The sequence below is a fragment of the Lonchura striata genome, chromosome 19, assembly GCF_050655825.1.
Source record: "Lonchura striata isolate lonStrDom1 chromosome 19, ASM5065582v1, whole genome shotgun sequence".
Lineage (NCBI taxonomy): Eukaryota > Metazoa > Chordata > Aves > Passeriformes > Estrildidae > Lonchura > Lonchura striata.
The window spans coordinates 3,515,317-3,536,977 of NC_140721.1; the positions used below are offsets into that span (position 1 = coordinate 3,515,317).

Sequence of the window (21,661 nt, forward strand, 5' to 3'; positions counted from 1 at the left end):
TGTGTTCAAGAACCAATCATGTGATCAGCAAACTGCTTGTCCCCACCCTGGAGCCAGGAGGATTTGATAATGGAAAGATGCCCAAGACTTTCAGAGCAGGTCCTAAAACGTGGGCAATTACCCACTGAAGGATGTAATAAACACCACAGCAGACTACACGTCAGCAAGACTTTTAAAATACTAATTCTCCCCCTGGGAAAGTGCTCAGGCAGGCACCAGTTTGGATATGGGGGGAAATCCAACCTCCACGGATGTCAGTGGTGTTTTTGCAGCTCTTGCAGGACCAGGACACAGCCCCCAGACTTGCAGCCTACTGAGCTTACAGGGATTTCACAGAAGGTTTTGGCAAGAGAGAGGACTGCTAATTGCATGGAGGGTGATTGCAAAGCTGTGTAAAACACACAGCAATAATTTGGGAAAGAAAAAAAAAAAGGCATCAACAAGAAGAAGAAGAAGTCAAAATGTTTTGGCTTCGATGTCATCTGCACAATGTGGAAATACTGAATAGCTTATTCCTCACTCATAATTGGAGTTCACTGTTGAACGTCTCCAAAATCGCAGGGGAAAACGCTCCATTGTTCTGCACTTTCTTTTGTAAAGCTGTTACGTGTTCAGCCTCTAAAGAATGCATTTTTGGAGAAGAACTATGCACTGATTACTTTACAAAGTAAAGTTCCTTTGCTCAGTCCTGCAACCTGAGAGTAACAAATGGAATTGTCAACCGTGCATTTTTAAACGAGCGTTTTCATTTCAACATCTGGATTAAGATGCCACAATGAAAAACAGCGCACAGGCTTCCCTCTGCTCCCTTCATGCATCTCCCATTCTTATGTTTCAGAACCAGCAAAGTTTCAAAGCAAACAAAGAATCAGTTGGTGCTGCTAATGCCTTGCTTCTTACTCAATAGCCTGATGTCATGAAAAGACCATATTTTTCAAATCTACAGCTCTGCAAGCCAAAGAGTTCATATACATTCCCACCCCAGAAATATAAAGTCAGGAATACAGCTGAAAGTGATTACTTAGATATTTTTATATGATGAAATTCAAAAGCTGCTTCAAGTGATTTACAAAATCTTCTGTAAGACAAATCCCACATCTGTGCTGACCACTTGCCTCCCAGATCTCAACAGATGGCAATTTCAAACAGAAAAGTTCTGAGTCCCTGAAAATCAGGGTGTACCTTAAACTGTAATCAAGGGTCTGAAGATTTTCCCTCCACAAAAAAAAAAATTGTGGACAGACTAATTTAATGACATTTCTATCTTCTCCCCACTGTTTTTTGCACAAAGCCTACCTACAAAATTAGTACCTGGTGTCTTATTAGGAGAGGCTCCCATGGATAAGGGATAAAAGGAAAACATTGTCCCAACCAAAGGGAATTTACCAGTGTGAGCAAAGGCAGATCCTCAGACTGCTTTCAGATACTTGACTGAATAATCACAGAAAAACAATCAACATGTTTTGCATTTATTTAAATCCAGAACAGAAGCATCTCAGCCTTCCCAAGAAGAATCTGTACAACACTCAACCAGATGCATAAATACAGCAGAAAAACCACAAAACACGAGAGAGGCAAAGCACGGCCCCAGCGCCACTGCGGCACTGTGTGGATGCACCAAAGAAGTGTCAGGACAAAATTCAAGATTAAAAATAATGACTGGGCCAAGAAAGTAACAAGTAAACACAAAAGCAAAGGCAAATAAACAACAGCTGAAGATAAACTGCTGCTTTCTCACTGCACTCTCCTTTCTCCCACTCCTATGTGGAGCCGTGTGAGAGGATCTACTCCATCCAGAATGTGAATGGTTTCTCTTTTTCTAGCAGAGATGACCAAGATGTCCAACACAACAGCAGGACAGCACTCCTCCAACAGCCTGTGTGCCATAAGGCCTTGAAAAGCCCCCAAATTCCCCCTGAATTAGGTGGACTCGGCAGCAGGGATGGCGTGGAGCTCACCAGGAGAAGTCTGGGATCCTTCCGACACCTCGCTGGGGGTGCTGGGGACGTCAGGGCACGCAGGCAGATGGGAGCTGTTTACACTGCTGAGGCTCTCAGCAGCAATCAGGATATTAAAGCTGTTATTAAATCAACCCTCCAGAACTGGAGCAGATGTCCGTGCAAACAGACAACAAGGGGGTGATGTTAAACCAAAACCACAACCAAAATGAAGACACCGAGCAACGCCTCCTCCCCATTGCTCTGCTGAGCCTCGCCAGGCATTATCTGAAGACAAATCAGTTACCAAAAACTACCTGTGGCTGCCCAAATCCAGGCCTCAACAACTGAACTGAGGGACGTGCAGCACGAGTTAAAGGCCTCCAATCTCATTTGGCTCATTCTGGTTTTGTCCTTGAAAAAAACCCTGCCAATAATAGGCCTGGCTGTGGCTCAGACAGAGGCATAATGCCATCCTCCTCATTAATCAAAGGCTTTCCCCATGGCCAGATGTTTGCTGACTTGTACTGCTTTCTTTTATTACTGGTTTGGAGGCAAAAATTGCTGTGTGCTGAAGTTACTCCAGTGGAACTGGTTGTCCCTGGTAACTGCACCCCGGCATTATTGAGTTACCGAGGCATCCAACAAAAAGTGGCTGTTTGCTTTGACAATTCCATCTACTTTGCCCAATAACCATCAGAGCGAGATGCTAATTTACTTTTAGGACTGTGGGAATTGTACTGCAAACCCAGAAAGGAGGCGAGGTTTTAAGATCTATCAACGTTTGGTGCCCAGAGTTTGGAAGGAGAGATGCAGAAAAATGCAGAGTACGCCAGAGAAGGACAATGATAGATGGACTTTAAAAGTCGTATTTTTCAATAACACTGAGCAACAAAAGTGGTGCTTTTATACAGGATAGGAAGCCATCATGTCTCCACAAAGCTTTCATGGACTCAGGAAATAAAGTAACCAACCCACAAGGGGAAGAGTTGGCTTGAAAGGACTTCTGGAGGTCTTTGAGCCTGGGCATCACCCACACTCAACCCTGCTGGGCAGAGCTTCTCCCAAACAAGCCCTGTGACCTGCAAGGATGGGGAGCTGAGAGCTCAGGGACAGAGCTCTGTGTTCCCACCCCTCTTGCTGTCTCTACCCTGCATCTATAATATCCCTTTTTTCCCCATAAATCTGTATAATTCACTGGGGTTTAGGAGTATCCCTTAGTGCAAAGGAACCATAACTCAAAAGCACTGCCTACATTCCTCTGATGCTTTTGTTTTAAAACAAATTAAGCCTGTGAGGCACTGAACATATGCTCGACATCCTCAGCTCTCGCTGGCATGTTTTTGAAAAATAGAAAGTTTGTGCTTTTCTGGGGAGTTAGGTCATTAACCCGGCTATTTAAAAAAATCAGCCTATTATACAAGGAAACTTCTAACTGCCTGAGCTACAGGTTATAAATCTCCTGTTTAGAAATCTGATATCCTGACATAATTGCCCTTACAACTTACAAATAGGTTCTCTGTTATCCGTAGATTAAGCTTCCTCCAAAGCCACATCACATCTGCTTAGTTTTGAAAATATACAGCATGAGCTTCAATTACTTTACACTCCACACAAAAATAATCCTGAATTTAACTCAGGGCTTCTTGGAATAAGAGTTTAAGACCCCATAATCTTTTTATTTCATGTTTTCTTGCAATCTAATAGATGGAAGCATTGGCCAGCATGTAAAATTAATGCCACCTTCCACTTCTATGATTTCCCAACCATTTAACTACACTGCAGTGGAATTTTTAAAGCAAATACAGCAAGCAGAAGTCCCACCACCTAAATACTCTGAAATGTTCTGTAGGGAAATGGTCAGCTACTAATTGGAACCACAGTGTTTTCACATCCCTGTAGGAAGAGGGTTTGGTTTAAAAGAAACCTGAGTTAAACTGTAGTTTCTCTGAAAGATGAAGCTTCTGTTGCAGCTCCTCTGATTAATGAAATTGCTCAGATCCCGACCACTTGGGTGAGCTCCCAGTTAGAAGTGTCTGGACTTCAAAGGGACAAACTGGGGGCAGTGGGCAGCATCATCATCCAGGTGCACAGCATTAACCAGGTGAGAGTTTTTGCAGAACTGGGGGCTTAGTGACAAAAAACAGCGGCAAACAAGGGAAGAAAAGGCAAACCCATGTTTCAAAGCTACATCTCTTCTGAGCAGCAGGGACATCACACGGTGCTGCCAGACAACAGCCAACTTTGCCTTAAATTCCTTTACCTAAGAAGGAGCAGGGCTCAGAGACCCATCCTGGGGGATTTCATCCCTCTCATCCCTCTCAAACCAATACAGCCTCGAGGTGCCCAGACCAAGGGATGCCTGAGGGGGCTCAGCCACCCTCAGCCCTGCAGGTACCAGCGTTATCCCAATCCCAACCAAAGCTGAGCCAGAGTCTGCCCGCTGCCTCCACACCCACTGCTTCAACCACTAGCCAGAAAGATGTTTAGAAATGGCACTGTGGGGCACCATCTTTTCAATTCTTACTCAATTGCTTCCAGAGATTAGATTTGTAAAGAGGCTTTTTTTTTTTTTTTCTGTTTTTTTTTTCCTTTTAAGCGCTGCAAGCTCATTGGGAGGCAGAGGCTCAGCCTGTGCCTTCCTTTTTTCCTCACAGCCTGCCCGGTCTGGGTCTTAGCGTGCTTTCCGTCCTTTATCTTTCAGATTAAACTCTACAGATCAGAGGCTGGAACTCGCAGAGTATCGAACGCATCAAACGAGAGGAACAAACCGCATCCCACAAACTGGCCGGGCAGCTTCGCCAGCAGCTCCCAGCCGAGCCGGGCTCACTCACTCCTCAACCACCGCGTCCTCCCACGGCTGGCAGGGGCCAGGCTCCTTTCCGTGCCCAAACCCACGCTGGAGCCCACGGGCACCGTGCCCGCTGCCCATGCCAAGCTCGGCTCTCCCCGTGTCCGAGCCCGGAGGAGCCGCTCCGCTAATACCTCACCTGTACCCCGCTCACACTTCACCTGTACCCCGCTCACACCTCACCTGTACCCCGTTCACACTTCACCTGTACCCCGCTCACACCTCATCCGTACCCCGCTCACACCTCACCCGCACCCCGCTCACACCTCACCTTCATTCCCGCTCACACCTCACCCGCACCCCGCTCACACCTCACCTGTACCCGCTCACACCTCACCTGTACCCCGCTCACACCTCACCTTCATTCCCGCTCACACCTCACCCGCACCCCGCTCACACCTCACCCGTACCCCGCTCACACCTCACCCGCACCCCGCTCACACCTCACCCGTACCCCGCTCACACCTCACCTGTACCCCGCTCACACCTCACCTTCACCCCGCTCACAGCTCACCCGCACCCCGCTCACACCTCACCCATACCCCGCTCACACCTCACCTTCACCCCGTTCACACCTCACCTTCATTCCCGCTCACACCTCACCTGTACCCGCTCACACCTCACCCGTATCCCGCTCACACCTCACCTTCACCCCGCTCACACCTCACCTTCACCCCGCTCACAGCTCACCCGCACCCCGCTCACACCTCACCCGCACCGCGCTCCCGGCGGGGCAGCGGCTCCGCGCACACCGCGCTCCCGGCCCGGGCTGCCCTCCCGGTGCCGCGGCTCCCGGGCCCGCCGGAGCCGGGCGGGACGGCAGCCGCCGCCTCCCCGGCGGCCCCGGGGACTCGCTGGAAGGCGCCCGGCCCCGGCCGAGCCCCGCGGCCCCCAGACAAAGCCCGGGGCGCGCCCCGCCGCCCCCCGCCCGGCCGCGGGGCTCACCTTGCGGTGCTTGTCGGCGAAGGGCAGCGCCAGCCAGGGCATGGCCCGCACCGCCTCCTGCCACTGCTGCTGCTCCTGCTCCGCCGACACGAACACGATCTCCAGGCGCTGCCCGCCGGCCGCCGCCGCCTCCCCCCTGAAGCGCCCGTAGAAGGCGGCCAGGCTGGCGCCGAGCTGCGCGCAGGGGCCGCCGAGGCTGCAGCCGAAGTAGAGCCCCACCAGAGAGACCCCGCGGGCGGCCAGCGCCGACACGGCAACCTCCTCGCCGTCGGCGGCCACCAGCACCTCTCCCAGCACGTCGGCGAGCGCGCCCGCCATCCCGCTCCGCTGCCGCCGCGCGCCCGCTCCGCTCCGCGCCCGCCCCGCCCCGCCCCGCCAGGGGGCGCTGCCGGCCGCGCGGCCCCGCGCCCGCCCCCGCCTCGGGCAGCGCCGCCCCGGCCCGGCCCCCCCCACATCCCCCCGCTCCCCTCAGAGCCGCGGCCGGCGCGGCCCGGGCACGGAGCGGGGATGGAGCGGGGAATGGAGAGGGAATGGAGCGGGGCACGGAGCGGGGATGGAGCGGGGCACGGGCACGGAGCGGGGCACGGAGCGGGGAATAGAGCGGGGAATGGAGCGGGGCACGGAGCGGGGATGGAGCGGGGAATGGAGAGGGAATGGAGCGGGGCACGGAGCGGGGCACGGAGCGGGGAATAGAGCGGGGCACGGAGCGGGGATGGAGCGGGGATGGAGCGGGGTACGGGCACGGAGCGGGGATGGAGCGGGGTACGGGCACGGAGCGGGGATGGAGCGGGGCCCGGGCACGGAGCGGGGTACGGAGCGGGGAATGGAGCTGGGCACGGAGCGGGGCACGGGCACGGAGCGGGGAATGGAGAGGGAATGGAGCCGGGCACGGAGCGGGGCACGGAGCGGGGATGGAGCCGGGCACGGAGAGGGAATGGAGCGGGGAATGGAGCGGAGCCCGGGAACGGAGCGGGGCACGGAGAGGGGCATGGAGAGGGAGTGGAGCGGGAATGGAGCGGGGCCCGGGCACGGAGCGGGGCACGGAGAGGGAATGGAGCGGGGCACGGTCACGGAGAGGGGAACAGAGCGGGGGATGGAGCGGGGCACGGAGCTGGGCACGGCAGAGCCTGAACACGGAGCAGGGCACGGAACGGGGCAGGGAGCAGGGCACGGAGCGGGGAATGGAGCGGGGAATGGAGCCGGGCACGGCAGAGCCTGAACACGGAGCAGGGCACGGAGCGGGCACGGAGCAGGGCACGGAGCGGGGGATGGAGCCGGGCACGGCGGGCAAGGGCTGCCCACTGGCCCAGCACGGTGTCGGGTGGGCGCTGGGGTGAGTTCTCCCCGAGCGGGTGGGCGCTGGTGCCGCTCGCTGTGGGTGGGAAGCGGGGCGCGTCCCGTGCCCGGAGCTCCGGGGCCAGGCTGGGTGCGGCGCTGGGCTGCCCGCTCCGGTGGGAGCTCTGCCAGCCCGTGGGACACCTGTGGTGGCATCGCACAGAACCAGCCGGGATGAGAAAAGAGCCCCGAGGTCACCAGCCCGAGCTGTGACACAGCACTGCCTTGTCAGACCACGGCGCTGGTGCCACCTCCAGAGATGGTGGCTCCGCACCTCCCTGCGCAGCCCATTCCAGCGCCCAGTCGCTTTTTCTGTGAAGAATTTCTTCCTAATATCCAGCCCAAACCTCCCCGGGTGCAGTTGAAGACTGTCCTCTTGTCCTGTCGCTGTGGCCTGGGAGCAGAGGCTGAAGCTCTCCTGGCCACCTTTCAGGGGGTGGTGGGGAATTATAAAGTCACCCCTGAGCCTCCTTTTCTCCAGGCTAAACATCCCCAGCTCCCTCAGCCGCTCCTCCCAGGACTCCTTCCATAAAGTCCCTTCCAACCCAAACCATTCCGTGACTTCCCACTGGCCCCATGAGGGTAGATCCAGCCTCCCCAAAGCCCACAGATTTATTCCCTTCTTTGTCTCCAAAATCGAACATAAATACGTATTTACCCCTATCAAATGCAAGCAGAAAAACCTGAAAGCCAATCCAGAAGCATAAACACAAATTGGGCTGCGTTGAGTTACACCGTGTGTCTGGCTGGGCTACAGAAAGGAAATAAAGCAGAGACAGTGACATGCAAACCAGGCTGTAAAACGTTTTTGCTCTTTGTAATCCAAGCCTGCAATCTGCAAGCCTGCAGAATTCACTGCGGGATCCTCAGCTGCTCCCGGCTGATGTCCATGCTGCAGAAGAGCCCCAAAACAGCACACCGAAATCTCACTATCTACTGCAATAAACACCTTCATTTTTACAACCCTTCCTTATGTGGATTCTCCTTACTGTTGTTGCTCTCAATTGTATTTAAAATAATTGTGTAGCATTCCGAGCCATTAGGGGATGCTTTATAAATACAATTAATTATCATTATTATTATTATTACAGCTTTACAATCTCTCTTTTCTCTTGCCAAGACCTGCTCCCTAGAGGTGGTTCAAAGCAGGAGAAGTTTGGTCTTGTTTTTTATTTGTCCTGCCTTATCTGCCTTAATTAAGTATCTGGATTCTTCAGGGCAGGGAAGCTGGTTTTTAAGTCTGCAACTCTGAACTCAACCAACCCATGCAACAAGATAAATATTCTGCTGTAAAAATTATATTTATGGCCGCAATTAATACGTCTGGCCCTGCTTTTAGTGAACAAAGCAGGAGGAAGATGCTCTGAAACACTGAAAAAGTCAAAAGCATTTCTCTCTTAAGGAACAATAAAGTAAAATGAGGAAACAACTGTTAATGAAAAATAATTCACAAGGTGAGGTGTGACTGAAGTTACACCACGAGAGAGCTTAAAATGTGGTGGGTGAGGTGATTCAGGATGCCCATTTGAGAGGCAGCTGGAGACTCTGGAATTAAAGAGCCAGGACAGCAGCCCAAGGTTTTAATAAGCAATTTCTTGTCCATATAGAGCCAGTGCCTATCTGCATTTTTCTAACTCCCATTTATTTTTCATTAGTAGTGGGTTCTATTTCATATTACACCCTAGTTGATTAGTACATACTATATTTTTCACTTATGTATTTAGCAAGTATTTTTTCAAATATATTTACTTTATGATACATATTATTTTATTATATTTATTTTCTTTATAAAATTAATCTATTTCAGATATATATTTTTCAAATATATGTAGCAAGTATTTCTTGTTAAAAAATATTATATATATATAATATATATTATACTATATTTATAATATAGTCTATTTTTAATATATTGTATATAGTATATTTTATATCATATATGTAAATGTTGTAAATAGATGTAAATATATATTTATGCATGTTATATAATATAGCTAGTATAACATTATATTATATTATATTATATTATATTATATTATATTATATTATATTATTATATATACCCTATACATATAGTATATATATTACAATATATAGTCTATTTTATTATATATATAATATATACCGTAACATATATCACATATATAATGAATATATATAATATATATATAATGTGCATACATATATAGTATATATATACACATATATATAATGTGTGTGTATATATAGTATATATATACATATACATATATATATACACACATACACACACACACATATATATATATATATATAATATGAATATTTGGCTAATGATTGGCACATGTTGGGATTTCCCTGCACGATCAACAGACACCCGGTGCCCATCAGGGTCTTGAAAAACGACAAACCCGGACGGAATGAGGCAGGGTGAGAAGCGCCGAGCCCGAGGAGCGGAGACAAGAACGGCCGGGAAAGGGGATCCGCGTCCCCCCGTTCCCCCCGGTGCTGCGGGAGCCCCGGGAGCGCCTCGGGACGCGGGGCTCCGGTGCCACCTGCCGGGAACGGCGCGCACGGCTCCGCCGCCGCCGCGGAGAGCGCACCGGGAGCGAAGGAGGCTCAGAGGGATTTACCGAGCGCCGCGGTTCCCTGCGGAGGGACCGCAGCCAGGCCCGGGCGCTCTGTCCTCCCCGGCACGGAGCAGGCTGCACGTCTGGGAAAAACCCTTCACCAAAAGGGTGGCCGAGCCCTGCAAGGGGCTGCCCAGGTAGTGGTGGGCTTCCATCATCCCTGGAAATGTTCAAAAGCCATCTGGATGTGGCACTGAAATGGCAGAGTTACCCTGAAGTATCCACTGATGGCTCTGGTCGTCTCATCCTATGGTACAAAACTTATATAAAAATTTAATTTGATTGCAAAAGGCTCTTCAGCTTTTAATGCAGCTGCATTCCGAACTCCACGTTGTGCTGAGGGCAGTGGGTTTTCCGCCGTGGTTGCCATCAGCCAGCAGCAAGGTCTCTTAGAGGAAAGGGACACAGCTCAGTGTTTGACATGGATCCATTGTGTCCTGGCATCCTCCTTATTGGGCAGCTCTCAATCACGAGTACACTTGTGGGGTGTATTTTAGCAGCAAGATGTTGGCTGTGTTTCACATTATGGACATCCACATCCAGAGAAAGCCCAGGGTAACCATCCTGACAGGAATCTGCAGGGAAAACAAGGGCTAATTCTGCTCTGCACATGATGCAAGTCAACTGCAATCCTTCCAAATCCAAAGTTTTTTTCTTCTGGAGTCACATCAGCATTGCTGAGAAGTGCAGTGTCCCGGCTGCCGAAACCAGCTCCAGCAGGATGGCCTGTCTGCCTGCTCCGGCTGGATTGGGGCTGGTCACACATTAACTCCTCCAAACTGCTCTGTCTTAAGGTATCAGCCTCCCAAAACGCTGCTGTGGATCCACTGGATGTCTAAAACAACCGCACGGAATTTGACCCTTCAAATTCCTCCAGCTGGTGTTGCAATCCTGGTAAAATCCAGATTGCTGAGGGCAGCTCACGGTACCTTTGACCCTCCTCATCATCACTGGCTCCGGAAGATGAGTCCTGCTGAATCCAGCTGGAAGGTCCCTGTCCCTGTCACAGAGGCAGTGCCAGGTCTGTCGTGCCAGTGATGGGGGAGGCCTCAGGGCACCCTGCTCATCCAGCCAGGTCCTGGGGTCCAGGTCCTCTTCCCTGTAGGAAGGGGGTTTGGTTTAAAAGAAACCGGAGTTAAATTTTAGTTTCTCAGAAGGATGAAGCTTCTGTCGCAGCTCCTCTGATTAATGAAACTGCTCAGATCCCAGCCAAGTGTCTGGACTTCAAAGGGACAAACTGGGGGCGGTGGGCATCATCATCATCCAGGTGCCCAGCATTAAATAAGTGAGAGTTTTTGCAGAACTGGGGCCTTAGTGACAAAAAAACGGCGGCAAACAAGGGGTGTTGGGGTGTCCGTTCTGCCACTTTCCAGCAGGACCGGGATCCACGTGGAACCACAGAAACACAAAACAGCGCTTCTGAAAGCGACTGGAGTTGATTTCAAACAGCACCTGCAAAACACAAGGAAAGGGATTTCAGCCACAGCCCTTCTGTGTGTGTTTGGCTCTCTGGGGGCTGCTCCAGGACCTGGCTCCTGGGACTGGGAGGGAACTTTTCTCCCCAAGCTTGTAAAGATGGACCTTTTTATTTTCAAAGCCCTTTCCCCCCAGGTTTCTGCCCGATTCTCTCCCTGCTCTTCACCAGCCGGGGGTATTGATCTCAGCAGGGTCACCAGGAAACTTCAAAGGGGCTGACACTTGCACTGCTCGTTTAGGACCATCAATAGCACCATCTGAGCCTTATCATTTCCCCTCTGCCTCCACGGGAGATAGCGGCGCGGCAGGAGCCCTCCGGCCATCTCGCAGCCAGGCTGGTGGCAGTCACACCACCAGCCAGTTATCACCTTTTCCCACAACCATTTCTGTTTCTTCAGAGCTGCCCCTGAAGCACCAGCCTGCACCTACTGGCCACAGGAGAGAAGGGAAAGATCGTTGAGAGGAGCGCTCTTTTGTCCGGAAATACCCTGATTTCATCAGGGCAATCAAATCAGAGTGGCTGTGACTCACCACCACTACGATACGATTTTTTCATGATGTCACATCATATTTGAAAGGACAAGGGGATAAGTGAAACATTAACGAGACAATGTATTTCGGGCCAGTGACACCACAGCTATAAGGCACCAGGGCAGCAATTAAACAGCTGGAAAACCGAGACCCACTTTCCACTGCAATTTTCCACACGTTAGCAATAGGTTTGGTTACAGCTACTTGGTTACGAGTACCTGCACTTAGGTAAAATTTAATTTCTGTAACAACCCAGCCTCTGACCCAAACCAAATCTCCTTCTTGGCAGGTGCTGGGCAAACACAGCCATTCCTGACCCTGCCAGCTGCACCGCTGGCCACCGGCCTGCTGGGTGGCAATCCTGGATCAGGGACAATCCCTGCTCCCCCGGCGGTGCTGAGGGGATGGAGGAGCAGGGGAGGCTGCCCAGAGCCGGCTGCCCCGCACTGTTTCCATGACGCTGAAGGCAGAGAGGACATTGCTTTGCTCAGATATCCCATTCCTGCCTTTGCACCTCACAGACAGCACTTAGGGGGTCCTAAACCATCGTCTCACAAGGAGTTCCCCAGTCCGTAACCACCACCCGGGGTCTCCGGACCTCTGGTGACCCCCTGATCAAGACGTGTCTGCTCGGGGGATCCCCATCCCAGAGCCGATGAGCGGGAGCGCTCCAGATGTCGCTGAACGAACAGGGGGGATCCCCTTCCCCTTGCACAGCAGATCCCCAAACCGCCACCACCAACAGGGGATCCCCCACCCCCAAAACCCCCGCCACGGGCTCTGCCTCTGGCCAAACACGCGTGTGCGGGGAACGCGCGCTGCCGACTCCAGCGGACACCGGAGCGCGGCCGTGCGGGTCCCGCTGCCGAGCCGAGCCGAGCCGAGCCGTTCCGCCCGCCCACAGCCCCGGGGGCGGAGGCGGCCCGGCCGTGCCCATAAGGCGGGCGGAGGCGGCCGGGCGGTACCGGCGGCGATGGCGGCAGCGCGGTGCCTGCGGGGCGCCCGGCGCCTCCTGCCCGCGGGCGCACGGCACGAGTGCTCGGAGCTGGCCCGGCTGGCGGGGCCCGTGGTGAGACCCTGGGCGGGGAGAGGAGGCGAGGGACACCCGGGGGACAACACGGTACCCTCCCGCGGGAGCGCGTCCCCGGGACGGGGATCGCGGCGGGGCTCGGCTGTCCGCAGCCGCGCAGCGCTCCCCGGGCGCTCCGGGATGCCGAGGAGGGGGACTTGGGTATCTGCCGCTCCCGTGCCGCCGGGTTTCGGCTGCCTGCAGCCTCCCGGCACGGCTCTGCAGCCGGGGATGTGCCACAGCGCGGTCGCTCCGCCGCTCTCTGTGCCTGGCTGGCGCTCGGATCCTCATTCTTGCCCCAGGCGCTCTTGCTGCTGCCCAGCGCGGTCCCTGCTTCCCTGCAGCACGGCTGTGGGAGAGGAGTGCTGGGCTCGGGGAGGGGGACTAAGCTGCTAAACTGCTCTGTGAAACCAGCCCCGAGCCCTGGCGCTGCCACTCACGCCTTGGGTGACATGTGGCACTCTGCACAGCGCCAGGTCCATAGCTGGCCCTTCCAGCGGGCTCTGGGTGCCCTATGCTTGACTATCCTGAAACCCTCCCTGGATTGGAACTGCTGTTTGCCATTTGTCTGGACCCTCTGGAGGGAAACGGAGCCTTTGGTAGCTGGCACAGACAGCGCTGAGCACGTTTTGCAGAGGCTTCCGCAAAGGGGAACCACGCGCCACAGCCCTGGCTCTAGTCACTCGTGTGTGAACGTTCCTGCTTTTAGTCTTCTGCTATATCTGGTAAATAAGTACCAGCTGTTAAACTTCTCAGAGGCACATCAAAGCCCTGACCTGCTGTGTTCAGTCAGCAGAAGAAGTCTGGACTAGCTTCAGTTTCTGTAGATGAGCACATCAAACCCTCTCAGTCCCCTCAGCTGTCCTGCCTGCAGCACAGCCTGCTCCTCCATGTGCACAAACACCTCCAACCCAAACCTACAGCTGCTGTTTAATGATCATTCCATGATAAACGCTGTGCTGGGATGGTGCTGGAGGTACAGACCCCTCCTGTGGGGATTATTCACAGCAGTGGGTCGAACATGCCTGGGCTTGGCAGCAGGACTGCACCTGCAGGCAGCAGTGGGAGGTCTGCAGAGGAGAAGGGATTGTTCTGCTCTTCCTCTGACCCCTCAAAGCTGGTTTCCCAGCAGCTCTGGGCTCTTGTCTTGCCAGCTGCTGGGTGGAAAGGAGCGTGAACAGCTCCTGGGCTTGGTTTCCAGCTGTGCCCACCCCTCAGTGGGTATAAATGTCCCTAACTCCTGCCATCTGTTTCGAGCTGTGCCATGACTCCATGCCCTGGATGCCTGTAAGGGAGACATCCTCTTGCCAAGGGAAAATGAGGTCTGCAGTGCAATCTCTGCTGCAGCATTGTTACACGCTGTTGGCAAGGAACACACAGACTGGCCTTGGTGTCTCTCCAGGAGGAGAGGATGTTGTGGTTTTGGAGCATAGTTTTCCACAGATGCACGCAAATGTTTTGTTTTCCCCTCTCTACGCAGCCTTCATCCTGGAAAAGAGGATTTCTAGTGAAGCCCTTAAGCCTCTCTTAAATGGGGTTATCTGGCAGATTGGCTGTGTAACACCAAAATACCACAGGGCAGGTAGATGCTGGCTTTGAAAGACAAAGCTACTGAGAGCCTGCTTGAGTGCTGGAGCTGCCTCCCCTGCCCAGCAGTGTTGGCAAGCAGGGAGGAGTTCCCAGGACCTCAGCAGAGCCCTGGCCTTGAGGCGTGGACAGAAACACGAGGAAACCTGAGCGTTCATAGTCCATCTCCTGGAGGAGGGGTGGTGTTCCACAAGCCCTAACAGGTCCTCATCTCACCATCTCCTTCTCTTCTCATCCTAGTTCTTTGCCCAGCTGCTGGTGTTCCTGATCAGCGTGGTCAGCTCCATCTTCTGTGGCCACCTGGGGAAAGCTGAGCTGGATGCTGTGACCCTGGCTGTGTCTGTATGTATTGCTCCAATTCCCCCTGGATTTCAAACACATGAATTATGTGTCACCTAAAAATGAAGAACCGAAAAACCCAGACTTGTAGGATTGTAGATGTGAGGGCCCTGTGGTTATTTTTTGCCCTGAGCACAGGCAGGAGAGGGGAGCTGAGCAGTCAGTGCCTGTGCCAGTGCAAGGCCAGCACCTGAGAGCCTCTGGCCAGCTCCCTGAACCCAGCAGAGCTGGGCATGCAGCCAGGAGCAGCTCTGTTTGTTGTGGTGCTTTAGATCTTCACCCCTTGCTAGAAGATCCTTTCGTTAACGAGATCCTGTTATTCGGAGAAATAGAGAAGGGCTGGAAAACTTCCCAGGAGCTTGTAGCAGAACTGGCTCCCCACCCAGCTGGGAGGGAGGCAGTGCTGTGGGCCAGCTTCCCCTGTCTCTCCTCCAGGTTATCAACGTGACAGGCATCTCCATCGGGGCTGGCTTAGCCTCAGCATGTGACACGCTGATGACCCAGGTCAGTGGCAGCTCCCCCTCTCCTGTGCCTGGAGGTGTTTGCTGCTGGTGTCTCACCTCTTCTGCAGTGTCATCTGAGCACAAAGGGCAGGGCTGTGGCAGCTGCCAGACAGAACAGGGTTGGGAACACTCTGGCTGGAGCCTGCTCCTTCCCCAAGGAGCCTTGGGTCGTGCCTGGGTGCCAAAGGATTTGCAATGTGCAAGTTACACCCAACCAGCCTGGTATCTGCAGCTGCAAGGCATGGGAAAAGCATTTAGTTGTCCTGTTGTTGCCCTGAGCGTTTGCCCAGCCCCTTTGGCTCCCTGTGATGCCCACCCTGATCCTCTCTCCCGACCCAGACATATGGCAGCAAGAACCTGAAGCAGGTGGGCACCATCCTGCAGCGGGGCATCCTCATCCTGCTGCTCTTCTGCTTCCCTTGCTGGGCCCTCTTCATCAACACCGAGAGGATCCTCCTGCTCATCCAACAGGACCCCGAGGTCTCCAGGTCAGGGGGGAGATCCAGCCCTTCTGGATCAGGCATTTGCCATGGAGTGTTGAAATTAAGGCTCTCTGGAGCTCGAGTGCAGCGCTGTTTGGCTTGGCTCTTGCTTTGCTGGATCATTAACTGGGGAAACAACTCTCTTTCCAGGTTAACTCAGCTCTACGTGATGATCTTTATTCCAGCACTTCCTGTAAGTCTCTGCTAAAGCTGTTAGAAGCTCTGTGTACCTCAGCAACACCAGGGGAAGGAGGGAAGGCCTTTGCTGTGTGCCTCACAGGGCAGGTTTAGGGTTCTACAAGGTGCCCCTTGACCTTGTGCCTTAGGATGTGCACAGGCCAGCAGCTGCTGGGCCAGCAAAGTGGGGCTCTCTCATCTTCCTGTGCAAAGGCTTTTGCTGTGGCCACATAACTTGTGATGGACTTTGGAACCAGAGCCTCCAGGCTCACTCTTAGCCCCGACGTAAAGGCTGGAGCTGTTCCCACACTCGCAGCTGCTGGGCTCTGAGGCAGGGAGCAGTAGCCCTGTGGGATAAGGGTCTGTAGGTTTATCCTTCCGAGCTTTCCAGGCTTTCCCACGCTGATGAGGAAGCACTGGAGATTTCCCGTTTGGAGACTGAGCTGTCTTCCCAATGGGAATGGGATGTGCTTTCTGTCACTCTTGGGTTTGGGTGCTGGCAGTGCTGCAGCTGGAGCACAGGGGTTTTGGAAGAAGGTGGAGGGAGGTTGATCTGTCAGTGTTCAGTGGCCACAGGCTGGTGATGAGCTGAATCCTGACTTTTACAGGCGGCGTTTCTGTACCAGCTGCTGACAAGATATTTACTGAGTCAGGTATTGTATAACTGGCCAGCTTCTGGCCATGGAATAAAGGTGGGGAACATGGATAAGCTTGGGGATCTCAGCTCACCATGTTCCAGGGAGAGCTGGGCTGGGGAATGTGAGATGAGCCAGCCCTGGCTGAACTCATGGGAACCACTTTTACCTGCCTCCATTTCCTACTTCCCAACTCTGCATTTTATGGGTTGTACCAGCTCCTGAGCTCTGCTTGTCACCTCCTGCATGGCTCACACGGCCCAGCCTCACCTGGAACGTGAGCTGCCTTCTTGGCATTGCTGGAGGTCTCCCTTGTGCTCACTGGATGGGGCTCGGGCTGTGCTTTGGGGAAGCAAATTCCAGAGTTCCTCCTTGGCTTCCAGGAGATCATAATGCCTCAGGTGGTGACAGGGATTGCAGCCAACATCCTCAATGTGGCCATGAACGCCTTCCTCCTCTACGCTCTGAAGCTGGGCATGGTGTAAGTGTGAGCAGGGCTGGGGACAGGGGCTGAGGGGGTGCCCCCTTCTGCCACCCCCTCCCTCCAGCCCCCAGTCTGCCAAGCTGAGGCTGGAGGGGTCTGTCCCACATCTGCAGCAGGGCTGCTGTGGGTGTCCTTGGGTCTGTCCTGCTGTGGCTGAGGAGCTGGGCAAGGATGTCACCTGTAACCTGCCTGTCTCTCCCCAGGGGCTCTGCCTGGGCTAACATGGTTTCTCAGTACACCCAGGTCATCCTCCTCATCCTTTACATGTGGTGGAAGAAGATCCATGTGAAGACCTGGGGAGGTACTGTTCTATCTTAATCCTTCAGAGCAGCAGTGTCTTTGGCATTGTCACCAGCACAATGGTGACAAAGGGATTGCCATCCCCTCACAGTGGGAAGATGCTGTAGCCATGTCCTCAAGGCCTTTACTGTAGCTCCAAGCACGTTCCTGATGAATATTCTGTCTCAGGAATGCAGCACGGCCCAGCAGCAATCCTGGGCTGATGTTCTGTGAGCTGCAGGGGGATTGTCCTCAGAGAGTGGATGTGGCTCCCCTTTAGGGGAGCAGGGGGGTAACACATGTTCCTTCTGCTCCACCTCCTCCTGTCAGGCTGGAGCAGGCAGTGCCTCGTGGACTGGGGCTCCTTCATCTGGCTGGCAGTGCCTGGCATGGTCATGATGTGTATTGAGTGGTGGACCTTTGAGATTGGGAGCTTCTTGGCTGGTGAGTCCAAATCCTCTTTTCCCTCTGGTTCCTGCTGGGGGCTGCTGCTTGAGCGTGTCCCCAGAGCCCCCCTGCCAGCAGCAGCCTCCTCACCTGCAGGGTCTCCAGGACATTGCAGGTGTTCCCATCTATTCCACGGGGACAGGTGCCTCCTTTTCAGCCAGTGAAGGAGGTGACAAATCTTTTCCAGGGCTGATCAGTGTGGTGGAGCTGGGTGCACAATCTGTCATCTACGAGCTCGCCTGTGTCGCGTACATGGTAAGGGCTGGGGGTGTGGCACCCTAAATGACCCCAAAACAGTGGCCCTGTGGATCAGAGCTGAGGTGGGAAGCAGGGGTTGGTGCCAGGCAGGTGATGCCTCTCAAGCCTGCACATCCAGGGTGTGCTGCAGATGGAAAATCCCTTCACTGCAGCAATGCCAGTTTGTCCCCAGTCCCCCGCTGGGGAAGAAGAAAATCTCTGCAGGCTCTGCTGGCACCACAGGCTCTGCTGGCACCACAGGCTCTGCTGGCACTCACCCCTCTTGTCTCCTGCTTCTCAGGTGCCCCTGGGCATCAGCGTGGCTGCGAGTGTCAGAGTGGGGAATGCCTTGGGAGCAGGGAACGTAGAGCAAGCCAAGACCTCCTGCATCACTGCACTGCTGTGCACAGGTCAGTGCAGTCCTGCAGAGCAGAATAAAGGACAATTATCAGCAAACGTTCAGTTTCCCTCTCCCAAGGTCAGGAACCTCCTACAGGAACCCATCACACTTGTTTGGACCCTTTGGCAAGGCAAGATCAGGCAAGATTCTGACTCATCTTTTCTGTTATGAGCCTGGTGCAGAGGCTTTGATACTTAAAAATGCAGCTTAGTGTTCTTACCTCACACTCCAGAGGGTAGAGGGAGAGGAAAACAGACTTGTTCTCTGCTGCAGTATCATTTGAGGTCAGTGAAGTCCAGTCCCCACCACATGGAGCCTGGGTCAGGAGCAGGATGTGCTGCCCTTGAAGGAATTTGACTATTCCTTTTTCTTTCAGGAGTTTTCGCTGTGGTGGTTGCAGCATTGCTTGGGAGCCTAAGGGACGTGGTGGGATACATCTTCACCAGTGACACGTGGGTTAACAGCTTTCTTTTAAGTATTATTGCCTTCTTGGAGGGTGTTATTTATACCCCAGAAGCTGCTGACAGATAAGAGTTCATAAACCCCTATCTGGCAAACGTTCCTCAAAGGTTCCTCCCCATTTCCCAGTGTCCTTGGGCAGCACAGCTGCTTCTAGCACTGGGACAGTAGCATGGTGGCAGGCTGGGATCAGGGAACTGGCATCAGCCTTTGTGGTTGATTGAAGAAGGTATGTGAGAACCAGGGAGCAGGTGGTGCTGCTTCCCCTGATCAGTCCAACCATCTTCCCAACAGGGAGATTGTCAGCTTGGTGTCCAAAGTGATGCTCATCTTTGGTCCCTTCCACCTGCTGGATGCCACAGCTGTGAGTATTGCAGCATGTGGAGTGACTCCTGTCTGCAGCTTGGGGTTCAAAACTGCCTGAAGCCACTCTGGGCCTTTAGAAATGATCCAGAGAAGCCAAGTGAGAAAGTGTCAGAGCAGCTGCTTGTGTTACCTGTAACACCTCAGTGTCCTCTGTGCTTGTGGCTGCCCCTTGGCAGTGCTGCAGACACCCCAGCTTTTCCTCCTCTTTTCCCCTGGCCAAAGCTCCAGCTTTTTACTGGTTTATCACAGCAACACAAGTGAGCAGCTGGGCCTTCAGAGATACCAGGTTCTCCCAGCACACTGGGATACTCAACAGAAAGTAATTCTGGCCTGTTTCCTCCTGTCATGTCCTGGAGGAGGCACCTGGGCACCGTGGGGAAGCTCTTGGGGATCTGCTCGGTGTCTGTGCTGCCAGCTGGAGCGAGCCGAGCCTGCTCCAGAATGTGACTATGCTTCCTCTTGGCTTGGTGGGATGGTTCTGGGGGTTTCCCTGTGCCCAGGGCTGTGCCATGGCCCAGAGGCCCCTGGCAGTGACCCCCATGTCTCCTCAGGCGACGTGTGGCGGGGTGCTGCGGGGCACGGGCAGGCAGAAGCTGGGCGCCATGGCCAACGCCGTCGGATACTACACCATCGGCTTCCCCATCGGCATCTCCCTGATGTTTGCAGCCAAGATGGGGGTGCTGGGTACGTGTGCCCTCCAGCTGGCGTGGCAGGAGCTGTGTTCAGCAAAGGCTCAGCCCTGCAACTCGTGCCCGGATCTTCCTTTGCATCAGTGGGGCTGGATTGCACGCTGCTGTGATTGGGGCGGCCACTGAGTCGGTGACAGTAAATCCAGGCTTACTCCCAGCTTCCCCAGGAGCTGTTTCTTTCAAAGTTCTTGGGCTGAAGTCCTTGGGCATTCTGGCAGGGACTGGCAAAGGCAGTTTCCTCAAGCCCTCCCTGAAGTAACTTCCCACTGCTGCAGGTCTGTGGGTTGGGATGATCATTTGCATCTCCGTGCAAGCCCTTTCCTTCTTGGCTTTTGTCGTCAGAATGGACTGGAGGAAAGCTGCAGAGGAGGTGAGAATTGTGCTTTTCTCTGGGAGTTCTTGAAAGGTGCCGAGTTAACTCCTGTTTCAGGACAACACTATAGCCCACTGGGAAATGACAGAAGTGAACTGGGGTCTGTCCTTCTCCTGTAGCAGAGGAGCAATTTGGTACTGAGAATGCTTATCTTGGGAGAGTGGAGGGTTTTTTTGGGCTGGGCAGGACACCCTTGCCCTGAGAAGAGCAGCTCTTCCCTGTGTTTTTAGGCTCAAGTCCGAGCTGGAACGAAAGAACAAATGGAAGACGTGAACTCCAATGGCACAGCTGCTAACAAAACATCTGCTGTGGGTATGCAGCCGGGCCTGACACCAGGCAGGGAGCCCAAATTCCCCACCCAACCCCTTCCTTTCCTTCCCAACTGTGGCAACCATGTCTGTCCTGGAGGCTCAAATGGCTGGAAAGAGCACAGTGCCCGCTGCTGGGCCCTGGGCCAGTGGCACTTCTCCCGCACCGAGCAACGGGGTACAAGATACAGCTCGCAGCTGTGTGTCCCCGTGTCCCCAAACCTTGGGAAAGGACACTGAGGACTGCCACGGGTGCTTGTGCAGCCTCCCTGCAGCGTTGTGTGTCCCACAGGTTACACCTCCCTCGACGCGGACACCGGGGACACCACGGTCCTGCCTGAGAGCATGGTGATGGGCGAGAGGCAGCCTGAGCACGAGCTCAGCACGCAGGAGGAGCCTGCTGTTGTCCCTGTCCTTGTCCCTGTGCCATGGAGGGCCGTGATCCTGCGCCGTGTGCTGGCTGCTGCTGCTGCCATCGCCGTCCTGCTGGTGGGAATCCTGGTCCGGCTCCTGACTGGCAATGGCTAAAGCCAGGGAGGCTGGGGAACTGTGCACCGAGCAGGAGGGCACGTGGCAATGTCCCAGAGGATGGCCTGGGGAAGGAATTCCCCCGCAGTGCCTTACAAAAAGTCCCTTTGCGCGGTTCCTGGTTAGCTCACGATGTTTTATCCCACACGCAGAGTTCTTTAAGGGGGTGAGGATGTGGCACCTGGGGAAAAAAAAGGCTTGAGAGCTGGCAGGGAGCTGCCATCTCACTGGGATGGCACTTGTGAGAGGTGGGAGTGTATCCTGGGGCTGACCCCAGAAGGACACAGGGTCCTGGTGCTGCCGTCCTGCTCTCTGGGGACATTGGATCCTGTCATCTGCTCATGGCAGAGCCTCCTGCTTCCCACAGCAAGTTTCCTCTCACACCAGCCTGTACCAGAATCTTGGGGTGGCAAATGCCACTTGTAGCAGCTGTGGAACAAAATGGATTTTGCTGGAAGATATCTGACTCTGCTGTTGGGTGCTGGCTGCTGGCCCTGACCCTGCTCTCCCTCTTCAGGGCGGGCACAGGGCCTAAAGCAACTTTTCTTTGCACTTTTGTAAGGTGGGATTTTGATACAATAAAGTTTTCTTAGTAAATGTTAGGCTGTTTGATAC

The 21,661-nt window shown here is 53.9% G+C and overlaps 2 protein-coding genes and 1 long non-coding RNA gene across 4 annotated transcripts in view; 1 reads left to right on the plus strand and 2 right to left on the minus strand.

Annotated features, from left to right (window-relative positions):
- The window catches only part of NXN (nucleoredoxin), a 47,414-nt gene extending 41,322 nt beyond the window's left edge, over nucleotides 1-6,092 (minus strand). Inside the window, exon 1 of the mRNA XM_021524904.3 lies at nucleotides 5,734-6,092. Coding sequence (XP_021380579.2) covers nucleotides 5,734-6,051 — 318 coding nt within the window. The 5' untranslated portion in view covers nucleotides 6,052-6,092. The remainder of the gene's footprint in view (nucleotides 1-5,733) is intronic.
- LOC146765767 (uncharacterized) lies at nucleotides 5,308-5,590 on the minus strand. The gene is made up of 3 exons (XR_014949432.1): nucleotides 5,496-5,590; nucleotides 5,430-5,451; nucleotides 5,308-5,386 (listed from the first exon to the last, which is right to left on the minus strand). It is a non-coding gene; the product is annotated as an uncharacterized LOC146765767 (long non-coding RNA).
- Nucleotides 6,093-12,647: 6,555 nt separating the features above from the next.
- Nucleotides 12,648-21,643, plus strand: SLC47A1 (solute carrier family 47 member 1). 2 transcript variants are annotated; one of them, XM_021524985.3, is made up of 17 exons: nucleotides 12,648-12,753; nucleotides 14,581-14,682; nucleotides 15,115-15,183; nucleotides 15,522-15,670; nucleotides 15,815-15,857; nucleotides 16,450-16,494; nucleotides 16,860-16,957; nucleotides 17,164-17,261; nucleotides 17,570-17,683; nucleotides 17,874-17,941; nucleotides 18,225-18,333; nucleotides 18,700-18,775; nucleotides 19,077-19,146; nucleotides 19,700-19,832; nucleotides 20,113-20,207; nucleotides 20,441-20,522; nucleotides 20,811-21,643. In XM_021524985.3, the coding sequence occupies exons 1-17, from the start codon at nucleotides 12,658-12,660 to the stop codon at nucleotides 21,044-21,046; spliced, it is 1,683 nt and encodes a 560-aa protein (XP_021380660.3). In that variant the 5' UTR covers nucleotides 12,648-12,657; the 3' UTR covers nucleotides 21,047-21,643. The 2 variants fall into 2 exon arrangements, with proteins under 2 accessions (XP_021380660.3, XP_085413408.1); XM_085557282.1 differs by having other exon boundaries at nucleotides 15,522-15,857.
- The last annotated feature ends 18 nt before the right edge of the window (nucleotides 21,644-21,661 follow it).

What these genes read in the sequence shown, in the direction of transcription:
- SLC47A1 (XM_085557282.1), top strand. Translation starts at nt 12,658, where the DNA reads ATGGCGGCAGCGCGGTGCCTGCGGGGCGCCCGGCGCCTCCTGCCCGCG. An exon ending in TCTTTATTCCAGCACTTCCT is followed by an intron (nt 15,858 to 16,449) that starts GTAAGTCTCTGC and finishes TGACTTTTACAG; the next exon opens with GCGGCGTTTCTGTACCAGCT. An exon ending in TAACAAAACATCTGCTGTGG is followed by an intron (nt 20,523 to 20,810) that starts GTATGCAGCCGG and finishes TGTGTCCCACAG; the next exon opens with GTTACACCTCCCTCGACGCG.